At 37.4% G+C, this 27518-nt stretch overlaps 1 protein-coding gene across 1 annotated transcript; it reads right to left on the reverse strand.

The window, feature by feature from the left end:
- Positions 1-921: 921 nt before the first annotated feature.
- On the reverse strand, positions 922-26723 carry LOC145774638 (DNA mismatch repair protein Msh2-like). Its single transcript, XM_082585928.1, has 18 exons — positions 26516-26723; positions 25605-25762; positions 22841-22919; positions 22020-22165; positions 21697-21833; positions 20691-20967; positions 19815-19969; positions 19624-19684; positions 18819-18986; positions 18569-18718; positions 17794-17906; positions 17536-17716; positions 17125-17305; positions 16619-16767; positions 15285-15381; positions 14592-14813; positions 13615-13790; positions 922-2689 (listed from the first exon to the last, which is right to left on the reverse strand). Exons 1-18 carry the CDS (start codon positions 26721-26723, stop codon positions 2507-2509), a joined length of 2841 nt encoding a protein of 946 aa, XP_082442054.1. The 3' UTR covers positions 922-2506.
- Positions 26724-27518: the final 795 nt, after the last annotated feature.

Below are 27518 nucleotides of genomic sequence, written 5' to 3' on the forward strand. Positions count from 1 at the left end.
CTTGCAAACAAGGCGGTCCTTATTTTAAAAACAGTACTTTTGCCTCTAGGCGTGCCAATAACACCATATTCATAACAACACATGATGCGTACAAAAACAATCAATTTCTCAAGACCAATCGTTGATGGAAATCAAAGGCAAAAACTAAACTGTTTAGTTTTGAATGTGACCAAATGAGAAATTCTTTGCAGTCGCTATTTCCAGAAAGTCTTGTGTTCAATAGTTTCATGTCTATCGACCGCATCAATAGTTGTTAAGGGATGGAGCAGTGCCGGTCTTAGGGTATGTCGAGCCCTGTGCGGAATATGCTTTGCGGGCCCCAATGACAATGATCCAATTCAGTAGCGTAGCTAGGTATTTTGAAAGGGGGAGGGGGCCCCCCGAGAAAATTTTGAAAAATTATTTTGAATTTGGTGCATTCTGAAAGCATGTTCAACAAAAATTTGGGTATGTATATGCATGTAAGCTTGTAAAGGTGGCAATCTCAGCACTTGCCTCAGCCTAAACTGACTTCAAGGATACCAGTACTTGCTTGTGAATCGAATTTTTTTTTCATTGGAAATGACAAAAATGACTGCATTTTCTGAGTTAATTGCGGGCCCTGTGCGATTGCACGGTTTGGACACCCCAAACACCTGCACTGGAGGGAGCGACTTTGTGAAAGAAACTGTCAATCAAGTAACTATGGTTCTACACCAAGGATGTGCTTTTGAGCCACGCTTCATAAGGACAGCTCTTCATTATCGACACCTAGCAGATGAAATAATTTACAAACAAAAACACGCGAAAACTTTGCTCTTGTTGACCGGGCTTGCGTCAGTGGTTCATATTCTCTGTAGGCAGGCTACGCAAAACTGCCAAGACAAATGGTCGTTATTTAGGCTAGTGAGATGATGAAATTATCAATTGTCACAATAAAAATGAAAGAAACGGGAAATCACTTTATTCAGAGGCAATGAGTAGCAATAGAAAGAAAAAAGCAACAGCAGTGTAAAGCAAGGTTCATTCTGAAAATAAGCAGCCCAACAATATAAAATGTAGCCTATCAAAAGCTATGAAATGCAGGTAGGCCTTATGAAGTATTACAACTTTCAGGATTAGAGCATGTGTTGTCATTACAAAACAAGCTGACTTCGGAATTGCCTTACCGCTGTCAAAGCAAAAAATTAGAACGAAAAAACCGCATGGCAAGTCGTCAGCGCATGTTGTTTCGAAAAATCAAATTGAAACTAATTTTTTTTAAAGGTTTTTGAGCTAAATATTGAAGTAGCTGCAAGGCGCTGAACGAGAATTCTCCGTTTTGTAATGTGAAAGGTAGTGTTGACACACAAGAACAATTCAGTATTTGAGGGAAGAAAACCAAGAAAACGAATCAGACAAATCGCCACAGCCTCAGTTTCACAGACGAACTAGCATGTGAACCAGGGTTGCCAATTGGTTTTCCCGCGGAATTAAGCTTTTATTTTGGAGTCGCGGGAAAATTTGAGCAGCCACGTTTTTTTCGTTTGGTTTTGTTCGATTCACACAGAAATTTTATCTGCTTTGAATATACTTTGAGCAAATTTATCATGTTTCGGGCTACTTTTCAGTAGCAATTCGGCTGAGAATTTTAAAAACATCTGGCAACCTTGATGTGAACAATCCATTGCCAAAAAAACTACTCGATCGAAACTACTCCATGACAAAGAGACTGAATTGGCTGAGAAAATTTGCATTCAGCAAAACAATCGCTTTTACAGTACATTGCATCATATCAGCGTGACAAGCTAACAGCAGTGATGAAATTGTCGTCAGAGCACGTGAAAGTGAGCAATGATGAACGTGGGCAAAAGATTTAAGTGCTTACCATAAACGAAAACAGTGGCATGCTTGTTTTTGAAAATAATTGCTGTCGTAACATTAATATTCTTAACACCAACTGGTTAAAAACTGAATTGAAATTTTACAAAATACCTAGACTCAAATGCGGAAGGCGTAAAAATGGCGCGAAACTTGTCACCAACGTAACGCAAACTTTCTCGTTCTCAAACTTGGGAACGGTTAAATGTTGTCAACGCAATAAAATTTGACGTAAGCACACTAAAACAAATTTGTGAAACACGTTTCATTTTGCTAATGTTAAGTTTTTTAAGGATACAACACCATCACACGTTAAACGGACGTCAAATGGGAGTTATTTTTTTACCCTGGGTACCAAGCAGTGATTTTTCGCAGACGTGAAACTACACTCTCCCTTGCCTTATCTTTTCGAAAGTAATCTAAGGAAGTTATGAAATAAAGAGAAGTTTCTGGTAGAGGACAACCTTACATGGAGAATGGAGATATAAAAAAATGTCTGAATTGAGGAATTGCCCTTTTAGTGTTGAGCGGAATTTCGTGTCCCGAAATGCAATGTGACTGGGAGGAATGTAAAAAAGCAATGTGGCAGTTAAAAAACGAACAACAAAGTAAAACATACAGGCAGTGGAAACTGTTTCGCAGACAAAAACACGATGGAAAAAAGATGTCACACGACAGCTGATTCGTCTAAACGTTTCTTTTTAAGCACTCCATTCACAAAACCGTTGTCAACAGATAACACTTCCGCTTTGAGTTGTTCCAATTTTTCCGCTCTTTCCGCCGATGACATCTCATCCCACTTGACTTCACGAAATTGTTCAAGAAACTTCTTAATCAAATCTTCTCCTTCCTAAACACACCGTTAGTTGAACATGGTGAACAGGCCTGTCACATTTACATTGGAATTTTCATGAACCCAGTCCCATGTTTAAAACCCCTAGCCTAGGCTAAACCAATATCCTTTATTGAACCATCAAAACCTAGGTTTTATGCGGGGTTCACACTGACAAGCATAAGCGCTAATCATAAAACGTGTCAAAAAAACGATGGTTCACAGTGAAAAAAAAGTGTTCACACTGAGAGCGTGAAGCGTGACCGAATCGCGCCACCGGTTTGGAGATCTCGATTTCAAGCGTGAAAACAGAAGTTGAATTATTTCAACTTTTCCCTTTCGCGCTTGACATGAGAACTCGATCTGTTCGACTTTCGAGTCGAGGTTTGGAAGAGGTCGGCTGATTGTACTCGCTTAGGCTATAGTTTGTCAGCAGTTTTGGCTCTGTAGATATTTTGTAACACATTATTATCAGCAGTCAGTTCAAATTCTAGCCAGCAGCAAGATGTAATTGATTTAACATACTGGCATTTAAAGATCAAAGCCTAGGAAAAAATACTAGACCTATAATATTGCTGTAACATACACCAGGGTCAGATCTCACTAGAATACTTAAGTGAGACTAAATAGTTGACAAATAATTCCAAATTTACAGAAAAACCAGATTGTTTTTGTTTTAAAACTAATCAAAGATACCGTAAGTTAACCTTTTTTTCCAAACAACCTCATTGCAAAAAGATCAATAAGGCTAATACAGTTTACAACTTTATACGGTATATAATTGGCAAATAAATGAAAGCGTAGTTCAGGTTTAGATGCATTATACTGAATTAGAATATGTAGGCTACAGTATTGTAGGCTATGCTGTTTTATTAGCCCTAAATCTATGAAGGCCGAGTGGCTATATTTGACTTGGCCTGCTACAATACAGGGCAGTACCGTACCGGTATAACACAATGTACCGGTATTCGATATAGGCTAGGTCTATGATTTAAAAGTAAAATTTAGTATGGTACTTTAACAAACAAACCGAAGTCATGACATAGACTAGGCTATGTCAATGGTACATGATCAAGTGGTATTAATTTTTTTATATTGCAGTTAATATTGCTTCAATTAAAAAATAAAACATACAATTAAATAAAAAACTGGTAGAACTTAAAATGTTGCTGCTCTGTACGATGAAAAGCATAATAGGTACAAAGATAGGAACTAGGAAGTTGAAGAAAAAGCTACGAAAAGAAATGAAAAAAGATATAGGCCATCCGGGTAATTATTAATTTATATTCTGACTTAAAAAATATTAAATAATGATTGATAACAAAACAACTTACGGTAGTTGGAAAACGTTGCTGAAATGGTTAAAAAACGTTTCTGCTGTTGCTGATGTCAGTGAGCTGAAGAGAAATCTAGTTCTAGTGTGAAAACATGTGTTGTTCATATTTTTGTAAACTGTAATGTTTTGGTTTTTCACTGTGTGTTTTACTGCTTTTGTGTCATCATACTAATCTCAGGTGTACGACTGTACGTAATGCTTATTTACAGGGTAGCAACTGAGCTATCTAAACAAACTTTGTGTTGCTTTATTTACGTATTTGATGATCAGGGATGTTGATGATGAATGAACACATGGATTGAAATTAGCAATACGAAGTAAAGGCGTGGCTATATTTCAGTGGCGTATTCTCCATGCATGCAAGGCATGCACTGCATGCCTTACAATTCTGATGAAATCAGAAATCTTTCAGAAGCAACGAATTTATGCGTAGAAATTGAAAATGTTAATAGCAGAACCACCTCGCTCTCTTAATTTCAATATTCGAAACAACTGTTCGTTTTCAAAATTTGGAAACTTTGCTGACCCTGGCAACTCTGCATGCTGAGACGAGCTCAGCATGCGTTGATAATACAATTTGCCTATTCGCCGCTCTTTTACAACAGCGTGGCGCAAATGGAACCAAGGCATGCAGATTTGAAATTGCATGCAAAACAAAAATCACGATCTCGAGACAGGGTTGCCAGATTGGTCTTTTTAAGGCCAGATTGGTCTTTTTAAGGCCAAATCTCAGAAATTTGGGGTTTTTAAAAAGTGTTTGGCCGGATTATTTTTGTTTGGACTCTTGGTCTTTTTTAGTTTTCCGATTGGCATTTGTTTGGCCTTTTTTCTTTTGGTCCTCATAGTTAAAGTCCTTGTGGTTTTCTACTGTAGATAGTATGATATACTTGAGACCAAAGAACAGTAGTTTAAAAAATCATCAAGAAAACGGGTCGGGTGTATGCTGAAGGCTATACACCGCTGCATAGCGCTTCAAGTCCGCTTTCCTGCAGTGCAGGATAAAAATATAAAATTAAGACATTGGATTCATGGTGCGTTCCAAACCTCATTTTTTGCAAAACAGCTCAAACAATTATCAGCTAAGTAAGGCTCAGATTGCAAGAAAAGCTATAAAACCTAAGGCAAATTTGCAAAATTTTCCTGGGGGGGCATGCCCCCAGACCCCCCTACACTGGCTATGACCCTCTTTCCATTGCATGCCCACAAAAATCAACCAGGATACGCCACTGCTATATTTACAGCACTAGTGTTACCAGATAAGAAATTTTTCCATAATTTAGTAAAGTTTAAAGTAGTTGAAGACAAAAACTTGTGATTTATGAGATTTTGAAATCTTGGGCAAAACTCTTAGCTTAAACCTATCCCTTGGCAACACTTTTTACAAAACAATGCTTTTTGATTGCAACCATGGTAATCCATGGTTACATATAACCACTTCGAATAAGTACTGTTACTGTAAGCTCACAGATATTACAACTATGTTGTGAGTGAGGATTTTAGTTTCTAAAATGATGATATGGGAGAAAATAATTAATACCATACCTAAAATTACAGAAATCGAAAAGTTGTTTGTGTAAGTCCTGTGCAGATAAGTCTTTTAAATGGATATTTTCCACAAAACTTGCACAAGAAAGATCACAACAGCTTTGTTGGAAATGCTTTCAATTTCTTGCTTTTAATGGAAGAATCTTCACAAAGTATGAAGTAGAGAGTGTGGTTATACTTAGTGAGTGACTTTATAGTATTGTCTCAACAATGTCACTGTGAAGCTGAATATATGTATTGCAATGACAATTACTCTTAAGTGCAAGCGCATGAGCTATATGAATGCAAAATCTGATTGTGGTCGAGCTGTGGGTTACCTTCAAAACAAAACTTTTCCTTTATATATACATGTTATGTTACCAAATATAAATCGAATATAGTTATTACTATCTAAACCCTTGACAGCCTGTTTCACCTAAAGGAGGATCATCAGAATGTCCTTATTCAAATAGAATCTCTTCTTGTTACTAAATATATTAATTATTGTGGAGATTCATCTGCTAAAATTAAGAAATTTCATGCTTAAAGTTAGTAAAAGTTAATTACAAATGCTTATTTTATGTGCAGCTGTGGAACTGAAAGACCCGGATGACAAGTTCAGTGAGACTGTGAGAGCATAAATTTGTAATGACTTTCTGTCTTAAAGCATAAATTCCTTTGAAGACTTCACTGAGGGGTAATTATTACCTAGAATCAGAAAATGCAAGGTCATTTTAGTAGAAAATGTTCAAAGGCGTGCAACCAAATTGGTTCCTGGATTAAGGCATTTGTCATATTCTGAAAGATTAGAAAAATTAAACTTGCCTACTCTAGCATTCCGACGTCTTCGCCATGATATTATTCAAGTGTATAAATATTTAAATGGTTTTTATGATGTAAATTATACTGTATTATTTCAAATGAATCCAAATACCTATGATACAAGAGGCCATAACTTAAAATTGTATAAGCCACAAACTATGTCAAGGCTGAGAAGCAACTTTTTCACAGTGCGTGTAGTAAATGCCTGGAATAATTTACCACCAACAGTCATAAGTGCACTTAGCTTGAATGCATTCAAGGCAAGGCTTGACAAGCACTGGAGCAGCGATCCATTGAAATTTACCTTGAAATCATCTTATGATGTTATGTATTAAGTGACAGTACTATTGTGTATGTATTTTCATGTATATATATATCACCGTATTATTTTCTGGTCCCACTAATATGTCTTCTAAAAGTTTATATATGTTATCAGATGTTATTGACGGTTAGAGTTATTAAACTAGCTGTTAACCTAATTAACAGCAAATGCGTTATGTATAATATATCAGAATGATGAAAAAGCACCTCGGTGCTTACAACATCAAATATTTATTATTATTATTATGATGTGAGAGTCCTGCTGGGGGTATTTAAGAAAGACCAAAAAGTTCACACAAAAATAAAATACAAGTAAAAAAAAAGAAAATTTTTGTCTTGTCTGATAAGCGGATAATGCAAGTAACATCAGGACATGAAAAAGCATTGCATTGTAAGAACTACAACAGATGTCGAGCTAATTGTGTCCCTTGTCCTTGATATTAAAAATATTAAATATCTTCAAATTAGGTATGTAAGATGTATGCTTGCTTTTCAATATATATATACCAGTGTTGTACGTTGACGCCGTCAATTTGACGGCGTCATTTGACGGCGTCAACTTTTTGTTGACGCTGAGGCTAGCGCCGTCAATTTATTTTTCAGTTGACGGAAGTGATAGCGCCGTCAACTATTTTGCCGATTTTAAGCGTCAAGCGCTAAGCGTCATTTTTTGTTTTCATGGAAAATCTCGTTTCACAATAAGAGTTTCACAATGTATTCTGGCCAGCGCGACTCATCCGAATTACCGGCTTTTGCGTTGGTTGGAATGGCTCCCTGGAATACATGCGGAAGAAGTTCTCCAAATGGTGATCACCCATGTATTGAGAACGAGGGATCAGAGACAGAAAGCGAAAAATCCATGAATGGCATCGCGAACGTTGAATATACTTTATTTCAAGAGCTCTATGCCCCTGAAAAGAGCGATGTTGGTGCAGTGGACCTCGTTAAAAGATTTATACGTGCTAAACTATCACAGCACGCTTGGAACAGTGATACCTTTCCGACTAAACGTTTTCAACTTGTTTTTGAAATACAACACACCAATACCAACCAGCGCTGCTGTGGAACGCATGTTTTCACTTGGAAAGGACAATATGCGCAGGGGCGCCGGAAGCGGGGGGAGCGGATGCCCCCCTGCCCTCAAATTTCTGTGGATGGGGAGGGAAGAGAGGGCAATGGTGCCCTTTTAAGGTCATGTAAGCTACTGCACACTTTGCAATATAACAATTTATGCTATTCGCTTTTAGCCTAATTATAAGGTTCTATTTTTGCCTCAAAATAATATTCACGACACAAAATTCTCCATCACAGTAGGCTAAGTTATATTACATCATTATAAAATAGCATGATGCCCTTCCGTGCCATTGTTCTTTGTATAGCGGACACTTGTATCATTACTCGATAATGAGCTGATAGATGAGCATTATCGCTATATCTTATCTTAAAACTTACAAAAAAAATTGGCCTTTCAGCAACAAAAGTGCCCTTTTTTCATACTCCTGCCCATCCAGTCAAAAATCGCTCCGGCGCCCCTGAATATGCGTCCCAAACGCAGCAGATTGTCAGACAAACGTTTTGAAATGCTTGTTTTTCTGCAAGGAAATAACTAATAGGCTGAGCAGCTAATTACAATACAGTCCCAAAACATAATACCTGCTCTTTATTTATACTATAGCTATTGTTAGCCTGAACTTGGTTGAAATATTTCCGTTTTATGAGACGCTGGCAAAAAATAGCGCTAGAAATTAGCGCTGACGCCGTCAATTTCTTTAAGAGCTTACGCAGTCCTTTACGCCGTAAAGTTTTTAGGCAATTCGCGCTGACGCTGACGCCGTCAAATTATTTCAATGACGCGTACAACACTGATATATACTGTACAAACGTTTACATCCAAGGTCGACCAAGCGTGTTATTTATATATTGTTATTTAAGTGTTGAAGGTTTTTGACATAAATCAAGGAACTTCAGTACTTTTCTGTGGTTCTTTTTTATGCGGCCTGCATCATAACTTATATATTTTTTCAGGAATGTTTGCTCTCCATGTTAAAAGAAAACTCGTCAGCAATAGGGACAGCACTGTCTACTGCTACATACAATACAAATGAAGAAGCATTGTTTGGTCAATTGATTAACCACGCCAAACTTTCAATTAGACAAACACGCTTCTGATATGTGCATGTCACACAGTGTTTAGTATGTATGCACCATTCAACAGAAAAGCACATAAGTGTGATTTAACTTGTCTTGTCTGATTTTTTAATATTTGTGTTAATCACATAAAGTTTGCAGATGATATTTGTTACTCTTCCCCCAGTTTACATGGTCTCAAACAAATATCTTCTAAACTACTGTGTCGGTTAATCGGTTATGCCTCCAGACATGGCATTGTTTGTAATTGTAAAAAATCTTTTGGTTGTTATTTTCTCAACATTTCAAACTTTCTTGAATCACACTCGCTTGAGCCTGAAAAATTTCTCTTTGTTGGGTCGGTTAAGTGTTTAGGTGTGTATACAATATACATGTAACTGTTTGTCTAATGAACTGGATATTTTGCGGCAAATGCGCTCACTTTGCTGCATTGCCAACAAATGAAAATCGCTATTTTATAAATGTTCAACGACTGTTAACATACTCTGTTTTACTCATACTCTGTTTTACCCATACTGTACGTCTTTTTATGCTTTGTAACTGTTGCATAAATATCGTCTCTTTTGTTTTAATCGTTTACGAGTAGCTTATAATGACTAGTTTAGAACGCTACATAATCTGTCACGATATGTGAGCGCACGTGAAAATCAAATTAATTGTGTTTTTCTTCTTGATCAAATGATCACCCTGCTTGCCATCAGTTTGTTGCAAATTGCAATGTGACTGGTTTGAAAAGTGATAAAAGATTGGAGGGGAGTTTGGCACTAAAATTGTATTGTATGTATTGTAGTAATTTGAAATAAGCCTTGGCTTAGACAATATGGTTTGCACTGACGTTATTCAGTTCATTTGAGATTATTTGAACACCGTAAAGAAGCCATTATATGCAACCCAGACAGCCACTCTATTTGGCCAAAATCGTACCCAATCTGGTAAAGATTTGGACCAGATAAAGTGGCTGTCTGGGAGGGCTGTGGAGTCTTGCGAAAAATATGCGACTCCTCGTTTTATAACTAGCCCACTCCGGCTTCAGAGTTTTCATTTTTTTATCGTTTTCCATTTTTGTAAAATTTAATTTCATCAAAGTTATGATCGAAATTGATACAGCGACTTTTACAAATTTAACAAAAACAAGCACTTCTAGTTTCAGGTGAAGTTTTAGACCCAAATACGGCGAACAAGAAATTATATTCTTTTAAAAAGAGTCTAAACAAAAATTTTGTTTTTCGTTATTTTGTATCAAGTCGGAGTGAGCCTTTTAAATTACTCCATTCCGGACACGCCAAAATTCCTCCGATTCCACAGCCTTGGCTACATTACATATGTTGTTCTGTATATTGTTTGCAATTATTTGAATTTGTATATCTAGTTTACTTTGATATGTATGGCTGATAAAAGTGCTTATTGTCTGCAAATGTGTGGACTGTGCATTCACAATGCACTGTACCGTCATTTTCATGCTTATACCAGATTAGCTTATTTCTTGCTATAGTAATCGTTCGTTGTGTTACTTGGTTCAATCAGTGTTTAGAGCAGTGGTTCCCAACCTGGGGTCCGCGGACCCCTTGGGGGTCCGTGAGAAAGCATTTGGGGTCCGTGTTACCTTGACGAATTTTTGGGGGGAAAAAAACGAAAAGCGATGTTTTTACTTTTTTTGTCAAACAAAGTTTTGATCGGAAAAAGAAACTTTGTTCCATATGCACGGATGGAGCACCAGCTATGCTTGGGAACAAATCCAGATTTGCTGCTTAAGTAGAAAACAAAGCTCCTCGCGTGGTTGTTACCCATCGTTTCTTATACAGGTACGCCTTAGCAGCAAAAAATTTACTTTAAGAAGCTTTAAAACGACTGCAGCAGCTAAAAAGTGAGGTATCAACTCTTTTGAAAGCAAAAGGAAGTCCCCTCTCAAAATTGTTTGAGAGTAAAGTTTTCTATACGGCATGGCCTACTTAGCCGATATTTTCGGTCATATTAACAATATTAATCGTGGCATTCAAGGACCAGGTGTGACAATAATTGATGCAGCTGAAAAACTGAAATCGTTTTTAGCCAAGTTGCCGGTTTGGAAACGCAGATCGGAAGCAGGTAATTACGCTAACTTTCCAATGTTAGAAGACCTTATCTTGATGGATGAAACTCCAAGAGAATGTACTCTTTTGATCTCTAGGAGAGAAAAATTTTGCCGCACACTTGGAAACCCTGCAAATCTCATTTCAACGTTATTTTGATTTAGAATACCTGCCGAACGAAGTTGAAACATGGATTCGAAATTCTTTTCTTATTGACTTGAACAACATTAGCGATGACGATCTCAGTAAAGATGACCTAATTGATTTGAGATCAAAAGAGTTTCATTCATTCAAAATTTCATTCAAAAACTGCGGAAGAATTTTGGTGCTCACAACTGAAAACCTGCCCATTTTTGGCAAAGCAAGCGATTTGTTTTGTTACCATTCATAACCACTTACCTTTGCGAGGCAGGATTGTCAGCTCTTGTTACAATAAAAACTAAACATCGAAATCACCTGGACGTTGAGAATGACATGCGTGTTGCATTGTCAAAAACTGAACCATAGTTCAATCGTTTAGTTCATGAAAGGCAACAATTACAGCCCTCTCATTAAATTTGCTTACGTTGAAAAAGTTTCGGCATGGCACTTTGGGTCACCTTGATATTCAAATACTGCTGACATTTCTTGAACAATTCATTCATTTTCTTATTTGCGCAACTGTTTAACCTGATATTTGCCGCAGGAGTCATAGCGGCAATGCAATATGACACAGTACAGTAGTTGAGTAGCATAATTATTATAATAGTCAATAGTATGTTAATTGAGTTTCAGGCAAAATTTAGGTAGGGGTCCGCAGAATTAATAATTTGTCTAAAGGGGTCCGTGACAACAAAAAATTGGGAACCACTGGTTTAGAACGTTTACTGCCACTGGTATGATTGATATCACTTATCATTATTATGAATCTTTCTAGTCGTTAGAGTAGAGTCAGTTTAAGATGATTGGTGTAGGTTCTTTTTCAAAGGATTCAATATTGCAGTGTATGTTCACTGTTCAGGTCTTGGTTTCATCATATGCCTAAGCCTTATGCTAGGCCTATTTGCCCATTGTAGATACGAATGTAGCTACACCATCTGCGGCTTGATTTTTCGTTTTTTTATGTTGTAGTTATCGTCAATTTTCGTTTTCCTCAACTTCGAAGCCTTATTACAATATACTGGTACACCGTAGGTGCTTGCTTTGGTACATCCGTGCTTGGTTTGGTAGTTTTTAGAGCAAAGAATTAAGAGTCCGACGCGTGTAGCTGTAGCCTATATTGCCAGCCTTATATGACTGTTGATGTTTGCAGAGCATCTGATGTCAGCCACAGCCTGTACTTTTTGGACAGTTGTGATGCGGAGATATGTTAAGGCAAGACCGTCTTGGTTGAGGGCAAACCATAAAAGTTGTAAGAGAAGCGGGGAAGTTAACACAAGATTCCAAATGAAATTTCACAAATGGGCCACTTGAATTACAACCAATTGTATTTTCCAACATCGCTGAAATAAAAGTAACCTGCGCTTGCAATTTGTTTTTATTCTGACCATATAAGTTAATATATGGCAAACATAGCAGAGGTCCAAAAAAGGGTAGAAGCGACAAAGCGGAGCTGACACGTTTTGTCAAGAAAGCAGATCATCTAAGGTACCTACTACTACTCATTCTAAACTACGGTAACGATGGAAGCATTCCTCCATTATGTCACAAGATTTTGTTCTCCCAGGACCCAGGTCATCCCTTCTTTGAAATATGGGTGCACCAACCATCTAAATGTTTTGTGAAAAATTTATTAAAAATACCGTAGGCTACCGTCTTCAGTTTGTTTTGTTGGTTAATCAGCCAGAAAGTGAAGTAGGCCTACTTGTAAAAAACAATAAACAAACTTTTTTTAAAGTAGCCTAGGTCTATGCCAGAAGAAAAACTTCATTGTTATTTGCAAGTAGTCTTGCATAGGCTACTTTTCAAAAAAAAATACCAAGTTTTCTTGTTGACGAAGCATCAGAGCGGATTTAAATACAATGTCGGGTTTTGTGATAACTTTGAAAGTTTGTCAACGGATATATGAACAAGCTTACTCACTCAATGGCTTCCACACGCTTAACGTCTTATTTCTATGGAAACCAATGTGAACATGTCAGCGCAAATCATAAAGCCGAAACACGCCAGACATGAAAACACGCCAACCCGCTATGTGCTAAATGCTAGACAAGCTCAGTGTGAACCCCGCATTAGTTCACATTTTTTCGTTTGGGCGTTTGAGACAAAGAATCAGTTCTTTCACCACCCCGGATTGGACATAGTTCTAAACTTTCTCGAGTGTAGCCAGTGAGCTAAAGTTGCCACTGAGCTATGCAAACAAATAGCCACAACTTATCACTCTTCGGTTTCTTATAATATCGTCAAGACTTGCTCAGTGCGCTGAAAAAGTTTGACTGTTTTTTTTAAACCAAAACAGTGACTTCGAGGTAGGTTTAAAACGCAGTACAGTGTATTTGTTTCCAAGATTAGCTACGTGTTAATCTTGGAAGCAAATACGAACAAGAGCAGATGTTCATGTTCAGATTTTAAAAATCAGCAACGTGTTCGAAAACTGAACATGAAAGGATAGGCGAGTTATTCGTTGCTTTACCCAGAAAACAAAATTCATCATTTTTACATGGATTCAACGCCTGCAGACGTTGAACCGATGTAAAAAATGACGGATTTTGCTGTCTGGGTATGCCATAGTTCAGTGCACAAACCTGTTTGATTTTTCTCCTTTTCCTGGACACGGATGCGTCGTTCTCCTCCACTCCGCATGATGGGGTGACGCAATAGTCTTCCAGCTCGGACGCCTTCTGTCGCGCGGCTGCAATCACACGCTCTGGGAAGCCAACGCATTCAGCCACGTGAATGCCAAAGCTTCGGTCACACGAACCTGTGTCAAAATAATTGAGAAATTAAAGATTGTTTGGAAACTGACTTAAGAAAAGGGACGTCGTAAAAAATCTTCCAAATTGTCACCAATTTGCGCTTTTCCGAAACCGTGGCGCATGACCTCAGGGTGGTCATTAACCAGCTCAAAATTAAGAGTTTTCACTGCTCTGTTGACACAGATTCCAATCAGAGCCCTGCATATGCATTGCAGGATGTTGCATAGGGTAGTTTTGATATGTTTAGTCACTTTTTAGTCGAAGTCGGTTTGACGTCAGATATCGTTTTCGCAGAGTGTAAACACTTTTCTCCAAAAGGTGTATCCTTCTTAACTGGTTTTGAACAAACGCAGAAGGAGTTGACAAAAAAAAAACTATTTCTGAACTTCCACACAAATGTCCATAGGTTGGAATAGCAAGTAAAAACACACTATTTGAGTGAGCCCAGTTTTGTCATTTCTAAATGTATTTAAAAACGCATCTAAAAACTTTTACTATCATAGTTGTTTGCGAAATGAATTCATTTTTAGCTATTGAAGCCGCCAGCCGATGACTATCTTTGTAAAGAGTTGATTTGTGTTACAAAACTTGAATATAGCGAGAAGGTTTCTCATAGCTTGAAGTTGCATTACTTTTTGTCAGACTTTCTTCAAGAGCTTGTCGTCAAAAAAATCCAAAGACCTTCCTATCGACATATTTTTGCACGTAAGTCCTATTAACCAACAAGCCTCATAAAAATACACCCTTGACAACACAATGGTATCAATGCCTGTGTAATGTATATTCCAAAAGAGAATCTCGGTTACCTGGCTTCAGCTGATACAGCATGGTCAAAGTTGACTGGCCGTCTTCATCAACATTGGTCAGTGCGGTCACGTGATAGTTGGCAACTGTTTGGACGTCGTCAGCCAGTGACGTCATCTCGTCAAAATGCGTTGCGAAAAGACAAGGTGATCTGATGTCGACAGCGATCTTGTGCGATATGGCCCAAGCAAGGCCGAAACCGTCGTACGTGGACGTGCCTCTACCTGTGCAGGGTGAACAAGAAAATTTTGTTTTTTTCCTTTGGTGCTGAGGAGATGGCTTCAAAACGATCAAGTGAATCGTTAAACTTTTGAGCTCATCTGATGACACATCGGGTTATACCAACTGTTTCGCAGAAAAAAGTCACTACAGCTATCAAATCAGATCTCTTTTTACATTGATTCCACGTCGGCGTCTACAACCAATGTCAAAAAGACCTAGTTTGCTGGCTGGGATAAACGAATTGGGAAGTGCAACAGAGCATTAGTTTACATTATAGGAAGTACGATAAAAACCTTTATACGAACTATCGGATGATATGTTTTATCCAATTCCTTAAAATCCTTTTCCTTTTACGTATCACTTGTCCATTAGGATAGTTAAATAGCTCAAAACGATTATAGTGCACGTTCTGCCGTTGGGCTACAGTTGTTTCAATAAGACAGAGGCGGATAATAACGGAAGGACATTCAAACCTAGTTCGTCAATGATGACCAGAGAGTTCTCAGTCGCAGAACGGAGAATGGTTGAAGTTTCCAGCATCTCTGCCATGAATGTAGAAACACCTTGAACCTGGTGAAAAAGTTAATAAAACGTGAGATCTAGCGTGACTTCGTTAACTGGGGTTGCACGATGCGGCTGCGTGTGCGGTATAAATGACGAAACAAACTTTCATGACAGTCTGGAGTCTTTCACGTGAGTTATTTGTGGAACGCAGTTCGTGAGTTATTTATGAAACGCAGTTCGTGAGTTGTTTATGAAACGCAGTTCGTGAGTTACTTATGTAACGCAGTTTGTGAGTTATTTATGAAATGCAGTTCCATAGACCAGCAATACGCTTCACTTTGATCATAATTTAAACTTTGCGATTTCATAAGCTGTTGAGAAAACGTTTAGCTTTCTAAAGTATTGAATGCAAAAAAACTTAAAGCTTGTTCACCAGATAGGTTGCCGCCATTGAGTAACGTTTAGACTCTTAGAGCTACAATATAGGCGCATTCATGGTGTTGAACTGATAAAACCTCACTGTCAGCAAAAGTCGAGAAAGTGCAAAAAATTTCTTAAGGATGCTGGAGAAATCAGTTCGAGTGAAGACATCTTTTACACTGCAACTTCAATTGCAAAAATATACTACACTGATATCTTTTGCAGTTGCAACAAGAGACGGCAATTGGTTCAAATACCTTCAGTATGAATATTGGAAGAGGAAACAAGCCAACAAAGTAACTTACTGAAAGAAACAAACCAACAAAGTAACTTGCTGAAAGAAACAAGCAAACAAAGTAACTTGCTGAAAAAAACAAGCCAACAAAGTAACTTGCTGAAGAAACAAGCCAACAAAGTAACTTGCTGAAAAAAACAAGCCAACAAAGTAACTTGCGGAAGAAACAAGCCAACAAAGTAACTTGCTGAAAGAAACAAGCCAACAAAGTAACTTGCTGAAGAACAAGCCAACAAAGTAACTTGCTGAAAGAAACAAGCCAACAAAGTTACTTCCTGAAAAAACAAGTCAACAAAGTAACTTGCCGAAAGAAACAAGCCAACAAAGTAACTTGCTGAAAGAAACAAGCCAACAAAGTAACTTGCCGAAAGAAACAAGCCAACAAAGTACCTTGCTGAAGAAGCAAGCCAACAAAGTTACTTGCTGAAGAAATAAGCCAACAAAGTTACTTGCTGAAAAAACAAGTCAACAAAGTAACTTGCTGAAAGAAACAAGCCAACAAAGTAACTTGTTGCAGCGACTTTCAGACCAACTTTAGGTTGTGACTTACAGTTTAAGAACCACTGGTATTGAAAGAATGACTTGTACCTGGCAGTCACCAGCGCCAACTCTTGCTAGTATTGCATCAACCAGTGTGATTTCAGCAGAGTCGCACGGCACGAAACAGCCTATTTGTGCCATAAGCACAGTGACACCCACTTGACGAATGTAGGTCGACTTTCCACCCATATTTGGCCCTGTGAGTACAATTACATGAAGTCAGAGCATTTTCATCAAGATCATTTTCATCGAGATAGTCAAAAACACTACCTAATAACTGCCTTCGCAGTGTTGGCAATAAACAGTCATATTTTTTGTATTAATTGTTGAGAGAAAAACTGAACAAATTTTTTGCCGTGAAATAAAACTACTGTATACATTACATAACCATTGCTTTGAAATCACATGGTATGTCAGTAGGAAAAATGGAGGTAAAACGTGTCAAAAAACACATTTTTCAACAACCTCGTAATGACGATAGAGTGCAATTTATTCTGAAATAAGACAAAGCGAAACCGGAAGCTTTGTGCCTTGAAATTTTATTAAAGATTTACCTGTGACAATCAGGAAGTTTTCTTTGTCTTTTTCTAGTATGGCGTCGTTTGGAATAAAAGAAACCCCGTCCTGTACTTCCACGCAAGGATGACGACATTGAATCAGTTCGATCCGGTTTGAACCCGTTCCGACGGCGTGCAGTTTGGGACGAACGTACGAAACAGGTGCGATGACGGTTGCCTTTGAAGTAAAATGTAACGAATTCATCATTAGTGAGAAGAAAGGAAGAAAAATAACTCCATCCACAATATCACAGTGTAGAAAATTGAAGATGAAGATCCAAATCGCTTTTTTTGTAAAACTCCACTCTATAGTTAAATATTTCTTCCTTGTGGTTTCAATCTAAGCTCAAAATCAAGACATCTTAATTCACGCAGGCCGTCGACAATAAACAAAACACTCACAAATACCTGAGCGAAACTCAAGAGCACGTCTAACTTTGCGACAACGTCACCAAGGGAGTGAAGCGGATCAGCGTAACCGGAAGCTATGGTAACGATCTCCATGACAACGGCATTCTGTTGCTCTTCGTAGCCGCCTTTGCAGTCATTGTATTCGGAACTGAGATCCTGAAGCCGAGGATTGACGAATCTGAATGGTGAGAAAATCGTTGATCTTAAAACTGTTCTAAAATTTCAAAACAAAACTTTTAAATCCACACTGCCTACCTCACTCCAGCTTTGTTCGTGTCCAAAGTGGTAAACTTGTTATTATGTCTCAAGCTCTTCTCTTCTTTGCAAGTGACACGAAATACGTAGCCGTATTGTGACGTCATCTCAAGCTGACAAGCAAATCCGAGCGTTATTGAAAATCTCGCACAAAATACACAGCACAAGCAATACAGTGTAGGCTGTTGAATCAGGAGATGGGAGTGCGACACACAACACGATCAATAGCAATGATTTCATAAAACTGCCACTGCATCTCATTCCTGCTTAGAACTGAAGGAATGGATTTAGGGAAACAACTTGCTCTGTTGGGCCTGTGCAGAAAATCTTTGCGTCAAGTCCAGCTCTCTGAGAATGCACGTAATTCTTACACAGAGCAAGCAGAATATCACTTGATACGGAAAATAATCAGTTAAACAATACAACATTATTGTAAAAAAATATATCGATGCTAGAGATTAAAAAATATAAAGCAAACATACGTCATCTGTAAATGACAAGAATGCATGGAAATTGCTCCCTACGGTGTAATGTTATCTTGATGCTAAAAAATAGCACTGAAGCATGATTGAAGCATCAAAGAAACTGCATTTCGTGATTTTTTTTATAAGCAATGAAGACATGTTAGGGGAGTGCTACAACTAATTTTCTAGACAGCAAAATTCGCCATTTTACATTGATTCAACGTGTGCAGACGTAGGATCAATGTAAATTTGTAAAAATGTCTGCAGAATGTAAAAATGACGGATTTTGCTGTTTGATTTACGTGTTTTACCTTTATCGTTTTCCCAGCCTCCAACCCTAAATCGGAGGCCGCTTTTTCAAAGACTTTCTCTATACCTTTCTCTATTTCGTTCATTCTGCAGCGAAGTCGTTGCAGTTCCGGATCGAAATCGGATTTCACAAGAAATTCGTGTTTCTCAACCTGCAGCAAAATAAAAGCGATTTTAAAACGGCTTCAGTGTCTTCACATTGTACCGAGTATGTAATACTCTTCAATTGAAAACTCGTCCGGTTTTATTTACCATGTCAAAGTCCAGCGTGGTGTCCAGCATTTCAATGAATTTCTTGAAGCTGTTGTACAGTTCATGTATCGGAGTTGTGAATAGCTCATGAAGAAGCGTCTTGTCTCGGTCGAGCTCGTCAGAATACTTTTGCAAGGTTTCGCACAAAAACGGCAACTGCTTTATCGCCTGTAAACAAAAACGATGCCAGTAATGACTGCCTGGCCCTGGTGGGGATCTTTTGATACATGGCGACCAGTATACACACAGGCCATGCCAACGTGCGAGCTTCAAATTGGACTTAAGGCCGATCTGTTACACTAATTAAAGAGGCTCGGTACTGTATTATAAGTTGCTAGTTTGAGTAGTTGATGAATAGAGTCTTTGTGTATATTTTGGGCTACCTTTTGTGCTGGCGTTACCACGCAAATGCTAAACTAGATGTTAGCTCTTTTGCTGGAAATCCGAAGAGCATATGGCAACACAGCTAACAAAGGAACATTCCCATATTGTTAGTGTGAAACCAAAGAAAAAATCATTTTCTTGCCTTCAATCGCACTGCAGTATATAACTTTGTAAAATTTTATTTTGTATGTTATTCGCTCTGAGGATGCGCATTGTCATGGTGCGCGAATCGTCAGTGAAGCAATAAACCACCCTGTTCATTGTTGCTGTAACTTTCAATTTCATCCAATGAACGTTGCAACTAGTGCTAGAAACGATAATTGTCCTGATGAACACCCAAACTTTTCAGTATTCAATATTATACATTACATACTAAACATAGTATAAGGACAACGTTGCTTTTGTCTTTATCTTTAATTACCTGGTAAACACGATAGCAATCTTGCAAAGAAGCTTTTTTGCGGAGAAACTTCTTGGATAATCTGAAGAAACATGAAAAATGAAAAAACAAAGAAGCAAATTGAGCAGAAACTCACATAGAAACATAAATACGATGTAAAACAACGTTGAAGACAAAACTGAAATGTAATCAGGTCACAAAATTCTACTCACTTCTCAAAGTCCGGAAGCTTCTTGAGATGATCATTGGTGAGAATTTGCCGCAGTTCGCTGCAATTGACAAAGGATTCCACGGCACTGAGACGTTCCTCGAGATGATTGACGTCAAGTAATGGCTGTTTGATCCAACGAGACAACATTCTTTGGCCCTGCGTCGCGCCATTTGGTCAAAAATCAACAATTTTTTTGCTGCATAAGCACTGGAGTGTAGAATGAAGACTCAATGCATGTCGGAATGGCCCGTTTCGGTGAGTCCGATCCCTATTCGGTGATTTTTTCAATTTTTTTTTAAAATTATTGGGTACCGTAGCCTAAATATCATTGCCGTTTTAGGGTTGGGGGTTAGGGGTTAGGAACTCACCGAATCGGACTCACCAAATAGTAGCAGACCCAATGCATGTAGTGTCTGCCATCATTAAAAGTTTTCAGTACCAACACTCCAGCAGTAATGAGTGCAAAGTCTTGTGGTTGTGATAGTAGTCAGTTGTGATAATAGTCAACAAATCAGTGCTTTTTTCATTAATCCATAATTAATAATTATACATTTATCGCATTTCTACAAACACCTGCTGATGTTGCATCAACGTAAGACAGACAATTGGTGGTTAGAATTGTAAAAATACAAAAGCACAAACGCCTCCTACCCCCTCCCTAAACAGTAGCGCACGAACGACAAAACCCCGTCAAACAGAAACTGGAAACACTTCAAAAGGGGTTGGTTTACTACTTATCATGCCAAGCACAGTACCTTCGCTGTAACTGTACGCGACAACTGTTAACACAAGTCGGAATTTGTTATGACAAAAGGTGGTAGGGCCAACGTAAAAATGAACTTGTTCATATTAAGTTTACTCGATTAAAAGCATCTACCTGTGGAGTTTGGCAGTGATTGAGAATTCCGTACAAAGAGTCAGTTGGTCGATTCTGCTGAATCAAACCAAAACTTCTTTCGGAGAACAAATTCAGAGCCGAATTCGCGGCACTGTCAAGCTTGACGTACTGAGACAAATCGTATTTTTCAACTACAAACTGTCCAAACTTTTCTTCTTTGCTTGTAAGTTCAAGGTAAAGAATGAGGGCCGAAATACAGGACGAAGCAAAAGGGTGATCTGAAACCCAACACAGAGACGCCCCTTCCTCAACGCCCCTGGTTGTAAACACAAGAGTTAAAAATAATACTTATATATTGATTAAAGTCAATAATAATAATGGATCAATGAGTTTGAAAACGATCACACTACGTTGAAACGACGTCCGTTGGACACCTTGCGAGAGTACACGATTGTTCTGGCAAGGCACTTAATGACAGGGTTGAAGGTGGACTCAGTTTGGATTATTTTTTAATTAAAAGTCATAACCCAGGAAATTAGCACGCAATGAGGATGCAGGTAAAATTTAAAATAGTGCGACAAAAGCGAAGACTTCCTTCCACGAGCTTTAAAAGTTATATGGCTCGGTACAGTTTCCTGCAGGACACGTTTCAACTTGAAGAAATTAAGCAATACACCTCTCCATCTTAAAAAAATGAATAAACTTCTTCAAAAACCATCCTTTGTTATGTACTGGCAATTTTCTATATAAACTAGTGCACGAGTTCGCTACGACAAAAGCAAAAACAAAGAAAAAAAACATCTTTTATTACGGTACACAGAAATTTAGCAGGAATCATCTTAAAATTAGACAAAAAGACGTCAAAAACTATTAACTTTACATAAAAAAAAATATTCAGAAGTAAACCCGTTATACATCTAAAGTCAAAAACATGAAGGTTATTTGACTTGCACCTTCAATTCCGCTACATTTCGGAGGTGCAAACTACAGCAGACTATCAAGACATTTCAACTTAACAAAGAAGTGAAAACAAATGTGGACTTACTTTTTCTTTGTCTTCAAAAGTCTTTTTAAATCTTGTTCAATACTTTTTCCGGTAAAATCCGACTTGGGGCGTTCAGTTAACAGAACTCCACTCCGTTTTATTACTTCATTTAATTTCTTTGCTTCAGAACTGTTTTCCTGCAAATAAGTTTGTAAAATGCAGAAACTGTTACATACAAAGAATTAAATAAACATTTATAAATGCAAGAGTGGTAAAAAGCGTCTGCAGACGTTGAATCAATGAAAAAATGACGGATTTTATTGTCTGGGCAATGGGTAAAAAGCTCATCAAAAAACAATACCTGTTAAGGGAAAATTTCTCACCATTTTGATGGAAAGACATTCCTTGGGACAAAGTTGGATGATTGTTGATTCAAGGTTGGAAAACTGATCGTTATCAGAAAACTCTGCATATTTTATTTCACATAAATTCGTGTCAACAAATCCAATTGCTACCATAAACTGACCACCTAGAAATGCAGACAATAAAAAATTAAACTTAGTCTAACAACGTTAATGTAGCTGGACTAGCCAACTCAATTGCGACAAAATGAAAAGTTGTTAGTTACAATTCGTTTATTACGGTATGTGTCAAGTGAGATTCCATGACCAGAAACCATGTCAATATGCTTTCATATTTAGACGCCAATTCAAGTAAGATTTGTACATTATGTACAATATATTTGTACAATATGCCAGACCTCACTAATGCAGTACGCCCTACTTTGCTTCGTCAAAGTCATGTTGTTTTAGTGATGTCAACCAAATAAAGACATCTTAATAAGGCAAATATGCCCCAAACCGACACAAAAAAATTTGTGTTTGGTAGGAGAATCTTGTTTATCCAAGTTTCGTTAAACAGTGTCTGACTATAACGCCTTTGTGCAACTGTCAATGAATTTAGAAGTTCGGTTCTTTCATTGCACGATATATATAAAGCAGTTATTCACAAAATATAGAACAACTGGGCACAGTGCAACGTCCAACATCAACAAACAAAACATCCGGAAATTTTATAAGGCCAAAAGCAACTGAGAAAACATACCAATATGTCGCCTTTGCAAGCATTCCAGTCAGTGCAGTTTATGTTATTCACACATTAAGGTATTATGGAAAAACTTACACAACATGAAGCAAATAAATACCTTCTGATCGAAATCTTACAGCAAGAGCAGCAGATGAGGTAGACATCAAATCAACGTTATTGAACAGTAAATCTTCTACCTATAAACATGAAGCTACTCAGACAGAATAATCACAATGATTATGAATTAAAGTCATACGGTATGTTTACCTTCAACGTTCAAGTAGTATTGCAGAAATGGTTTTTAATAGACTTGGTAGAAAACGAAAACGTGGAAAAGAGAAGTTGAGGAGGAATGCAGCAAGGTGGGCTTGACAAGAGAGAACGAGTTAGACAGATCGATGCGGAGGCAGGGTGTGAAGGAAATTGCGGCACTTGGAGGTGAATCCGGCCACCCTCGGTAACGGGGACATCACCAGATTAAAACTGGACTATACTAATTGGTAGCATACATTTGTAGAATTCTTTTCTATTTAATACACAATTAAACAGGTTATTGCACAAAGAGGATATTAACAGAAAGTTTTACAAAGCCAGCGTTATGCACTTATTATAGCATTGATGAAACCTTTAAGTGAAATCCTGTGCCACTGTGCAGTGTGCACAGCTATGACGCTCTTGGCTTATGCTGATTGAGTACTTTACTGGAGGCACCTTGCTGTGCATTGCGCAAAGCTCACTGCTTGCAGTTTGAGAACTTAGGCAAGGTTGGTGGTAGTACCATTTTTGGAGCTTGGGTTCCACAAATGGAAAAACGCCACATGGAGGTATATATCTCCATGACCAATTGGCCATACACAGTAGGGCGGTCCTTATTTGGGGCTAAAATTTTTTTTTATAATTTTTCAAGTCTCACCCCCCAAAAAGGTTCCATTTACCACAAAAAACCCTGTGTGAAAAAATTTTTGAAAAATATTAACGTTTAGAGGTTCCTCGAGGCCTCTGAAAATTTCACGTTTTTATGCATGTATGTCATACCTCTGTAAGCTTGGTTTTGCCATGCGGATTTGAAATGCACAAGTGTTATTGCTTGTTTTCATCAGCATGGCATAAATAATAACCCAGTTTGGTATACCTAAGACAAAAGTTCTTTTTTGTGATCTTGATGATAAATATTATTAATAAAAAAAAATGATAATGTTCACATGTTTGAAAGTGATGAAGCAAATTTAATTGCTTCGAAATACTGCGCAACAAACAGTGTAAAGCAATAGCTATAAGTGAGCCTTTAGTTGCAATAAAAATAACAATACACGCTGAATAGATATATATTGGATGTGTAACTTAGAAAAATTGGGATTCATGCGATATTGCGGTCCTGTTAAAACAAACTTGCTAAATGCAAATTAATAGTCATTGGTTAATGGTTATAATGGTCAACGCCTCAAAAATGGTAAAATGTCACATCAAAGCCTTTTTAAGTGGTTCAGAAATGCATTTTTGATGTTGTGAAACTACTTGAAGAAGGTACTGCAACTGTTTCTCATCTTTAGTGAGTCGCCCAGAAAAGTTTTGGATAAGTGCTATAGCTCTTTCTGCATGATCATTGGTCATAGCTAGAGATTTACATAGTTCTCGAGCAGTCTGATAAGCACTGTTTTCTTCCCACTCTGATGCAGGAAGATGGAGAAAAGAATCTGGAAGGCTTAATTTTTTGAACAAGAACTTTGTGTTTGTACTGACTGCAAGCAGTGCACCACAGATCACCACCCATCTTTTCAGTTGTTGCTTCTGAGATACCTTTGTTAACAGTTTTATAAGCTTCCAATTCTTTATATAAGGACAAATCGTTGTTGGGAGCTTTTATCCACGCCTTGATATAGATACGTGTAAAAAACACACATAGGTCATGGAGACCGTTTGCTCACGGCCCGTCAGGTGAAACTGACTTCGAAATAACCACACCTTAAAGGTGTATATCACTTTCATCATCCACCGTGCATGATGGCTTGCACCAGGTGCTTTAAAATTAGCTTGCCCCAGTGTAGTATCTCCAAGAAAAAGCAATAAGATTTCCATTAGTTCACGATAATCATCTCGAGGTTGCTTTTCCTTGCCCAATACTACATGAATGAACTGAATAAGGTCATCCTTAATATCTTTAACACCCGCTGCAGCTTCTTCATCAGTGGAAGAATCTTCATAATTCTCTTGAGCTATGTACTCCTACTGCTCGTTGAATATGACCGATTTAGATGGTACTTCCTGCGGACATCACATGCTGTGACGGCGGACATGTCCGCCATGCATTTCGAGGCCTGCTATTGTGTCTTCTAATAATACAACTGTGTTTTGTGAGAATTGTGCAATACACAATTACACATTTATGTCGTAGAGTGGAACAATTATGTCTTTTGAGAATTAAGCAATACAAATTTGTGTCTTAGAGTGGAACAATTGTGTCTTGTGATTGCTGTTAAAATACTGTGATTAAGAGTGCTTTCAGGTGTTTTCATGTCTGCACAAAGTTGTTTAGAGGGGTTTCAAAAAGTTTATTTCATACCGCATCACACCCCCTATACATAGTGTACGGGGAAATTTCTAGGGCCTTGAGGAACCTCTAAACATTAATATTTTTCAAAAATATTTCACACAGGGTTTTTTTATCCAAAATGGAACCTTTTGGGAGGGTGAGACCTAAAAATTTCAAAAGTCAAAAAATAAGGACCACCCTAATACACACTACACAGTGTACCTAGACACTTACAGAGGAAGGAGGAGACCCGAAGGCTGAAACGATGTGCACTGCTTGCAGTTATAAAATAATGCAGTGCACTGTATGTTTAAAAACAAACGACCATATGCAATCAAGAAAACGAACTTACTTCCATCAAGTTTCCAGGCGAGGCTTTAAATGCAATAAACCATTGACTTTTTGGACTTGGTTGATAAATTTCAAGCCGGTAATGAAGAACCAAAAGTAATTCTCGTGCAAGAGATTCAAAATTGAGCTTACTCAAATACAAGGAAGAAAGTTCTGTATCTGATAAAACATATGAGTAATCATCACCAGGTGCGCCTCATGCAAAAAGACTAGGTAGTTATCAACAAAAAAGTAAAGTTATATTCAAAATTTAGTGCTGTAAATATATCTACAATTCTACATTATACATAGAAGGATTGTGATGGAAAAATTCTTACAATATCAGAACAATTAATTTATATCATAGATATATGTCATACATATAGTAAAATAGTTTACATCATTATGCCTATATACATATTATATCAAATATAGTTATTACTATCTGAAGCCTTTACAAATTGTTTCACCTAACGGATCATCAGAAGGTCTGAAAAAACATGCAACCAGTTAAGAATCGATATGAACTTAATATTACGAACCATCTCGTTATATATATATATATATATCATTATATATTATATTATATATATTATATATATATTATATATATCATCTCGTTACGTTATATATATATACATATTATATATATACGTTGCAGCTTGCAAATAATGAACCTAGAAAGTTTGATATTAAAAATGCATTATCATACACACTTTTCACAGACTAATCAGAATTACATTTATTTTCGTTAAAAGGCGTCTTTCCATATGTAAAAAAAAAACAGGCCACAGCAAATTTTAAGTGAAATAGATTCATTTAAAATTTAATCATGGTACTTAAATCATTCATACAAAGTTAGCAATAACTAGGAAAGTTTCCAAAAAACATTCAAAAAACATTCCAAAAAACAAAAAAACCAAGCGATATTACCTCCTTTCTTGATGCTTTTCACAGAAGTTGATGCATTGAACACAAGTTTTGCAGCTGTAAATGCATCCATTCCATGAATCGAATAAAATTCACCATGATCAAAAACTCGAAATGTGGTGTCTGCCTTGATTGGTAGGGAATTGAAGTGTTGAACAAAAGAGCCTTCATTTTCAATACACCATTTATTTTTAGCTTGCAGTGTTGCCATAATGCAATTAAGCTTCAGTGAATTCTATTCATTACAAAATATGAAAAACCATAGTTTAAAAAGTGGTTAAGTCTTAGTTGAAGTCAATTGAAGCAATCAGTGCAAAAAACGCTTGCAAATTAAATATATCGCTCATTGAAAACAGAAGGGGCTTAAGTCCATTTTTTATGATTTCTATGTTTAAACAAACAGCAGCAGTTCGATGTGGTAGCAGTCTCACAGAATTTTTTCCGATATTCCAAGGAGTTCGGCAGGGATGCATACTCTCACCAATATTATTCAATTTGTACAGCGAAGCAATAATCAAGGAAACATTAACAACACTAAACAAAAACGGAGTAAAATTCAATGGTAAAATAGTAAGCAGCATTCGATACGCAGATGACACTGTCATTCTCGCCGACACAGAAGAAAAACTGCAAGAAAGCACATGGACAAAATCAATGAAATCAGTAAAAAATACGGAATGAAACTCAATTTGAAGAAAACAAAGACAATGCTGATCGAAAAAAGCAATGGAAATAATAAAATAAAAATTAAACTGGAAGGAGAACAATTGGATCAAGTCACCACGTACACATACCTAGGGTCTCTCATTACACAAGATGGAAGATGCATCAATGCTGTAAAAAGACGAATCGGTCAAGCAAAAGCGTCATTTTGGAAATGCAAGGAATTTTTAAGAGGAGAAATAAATTTACAATTAAAACTTAGACTTCTATCTTGTTACATCAAACTAGTAATGTCATATGGAAGTGAAAGTTGGACCTACAGCAAAGAAATTCACAAAAAAAT

The sequence above is a fragment of the Aplidium turbinatum genome, chromosome 7 (genome assembly GCF_918807975.1).
Source record: "Aplidium turbinatum chromosome 7, kaAplTurb1.1, whole genome shotgun sequence".
Classification (NCBI taxonomy): domain Eukaryota; kingdom Metazoa; phylum Chordata; class Ascidiacea; order Aplousobranchia; family Polyclinidae; genus Aplidium; species Aplidium turbinatum.

Bases quoted from the DNA above. Each gene is read 5' to 3' on its own strand.
- LOC145774638 (XM_082585928.1), bottom strand. From the start codon at position 26,723: ATGGCAACACTGCAAGCTAAAAATAAATGGTGTATTGAAAATGAAGGC. The intron at 17,907-18,568 runs GTAAAACACGTA...TTTGCTTGTCAG, and splicing joins AGGCTGGGAAAACGATAAAG to CTTGAGATGACGTCACAATA. The intron at 2,690-13,614 runs GTTTGTGCACTG...CGGTGTGTTTAG, and splicing joins AAAGGAGAAAAATCAAACAG to GAAGGAGAAGATTTGATTAA.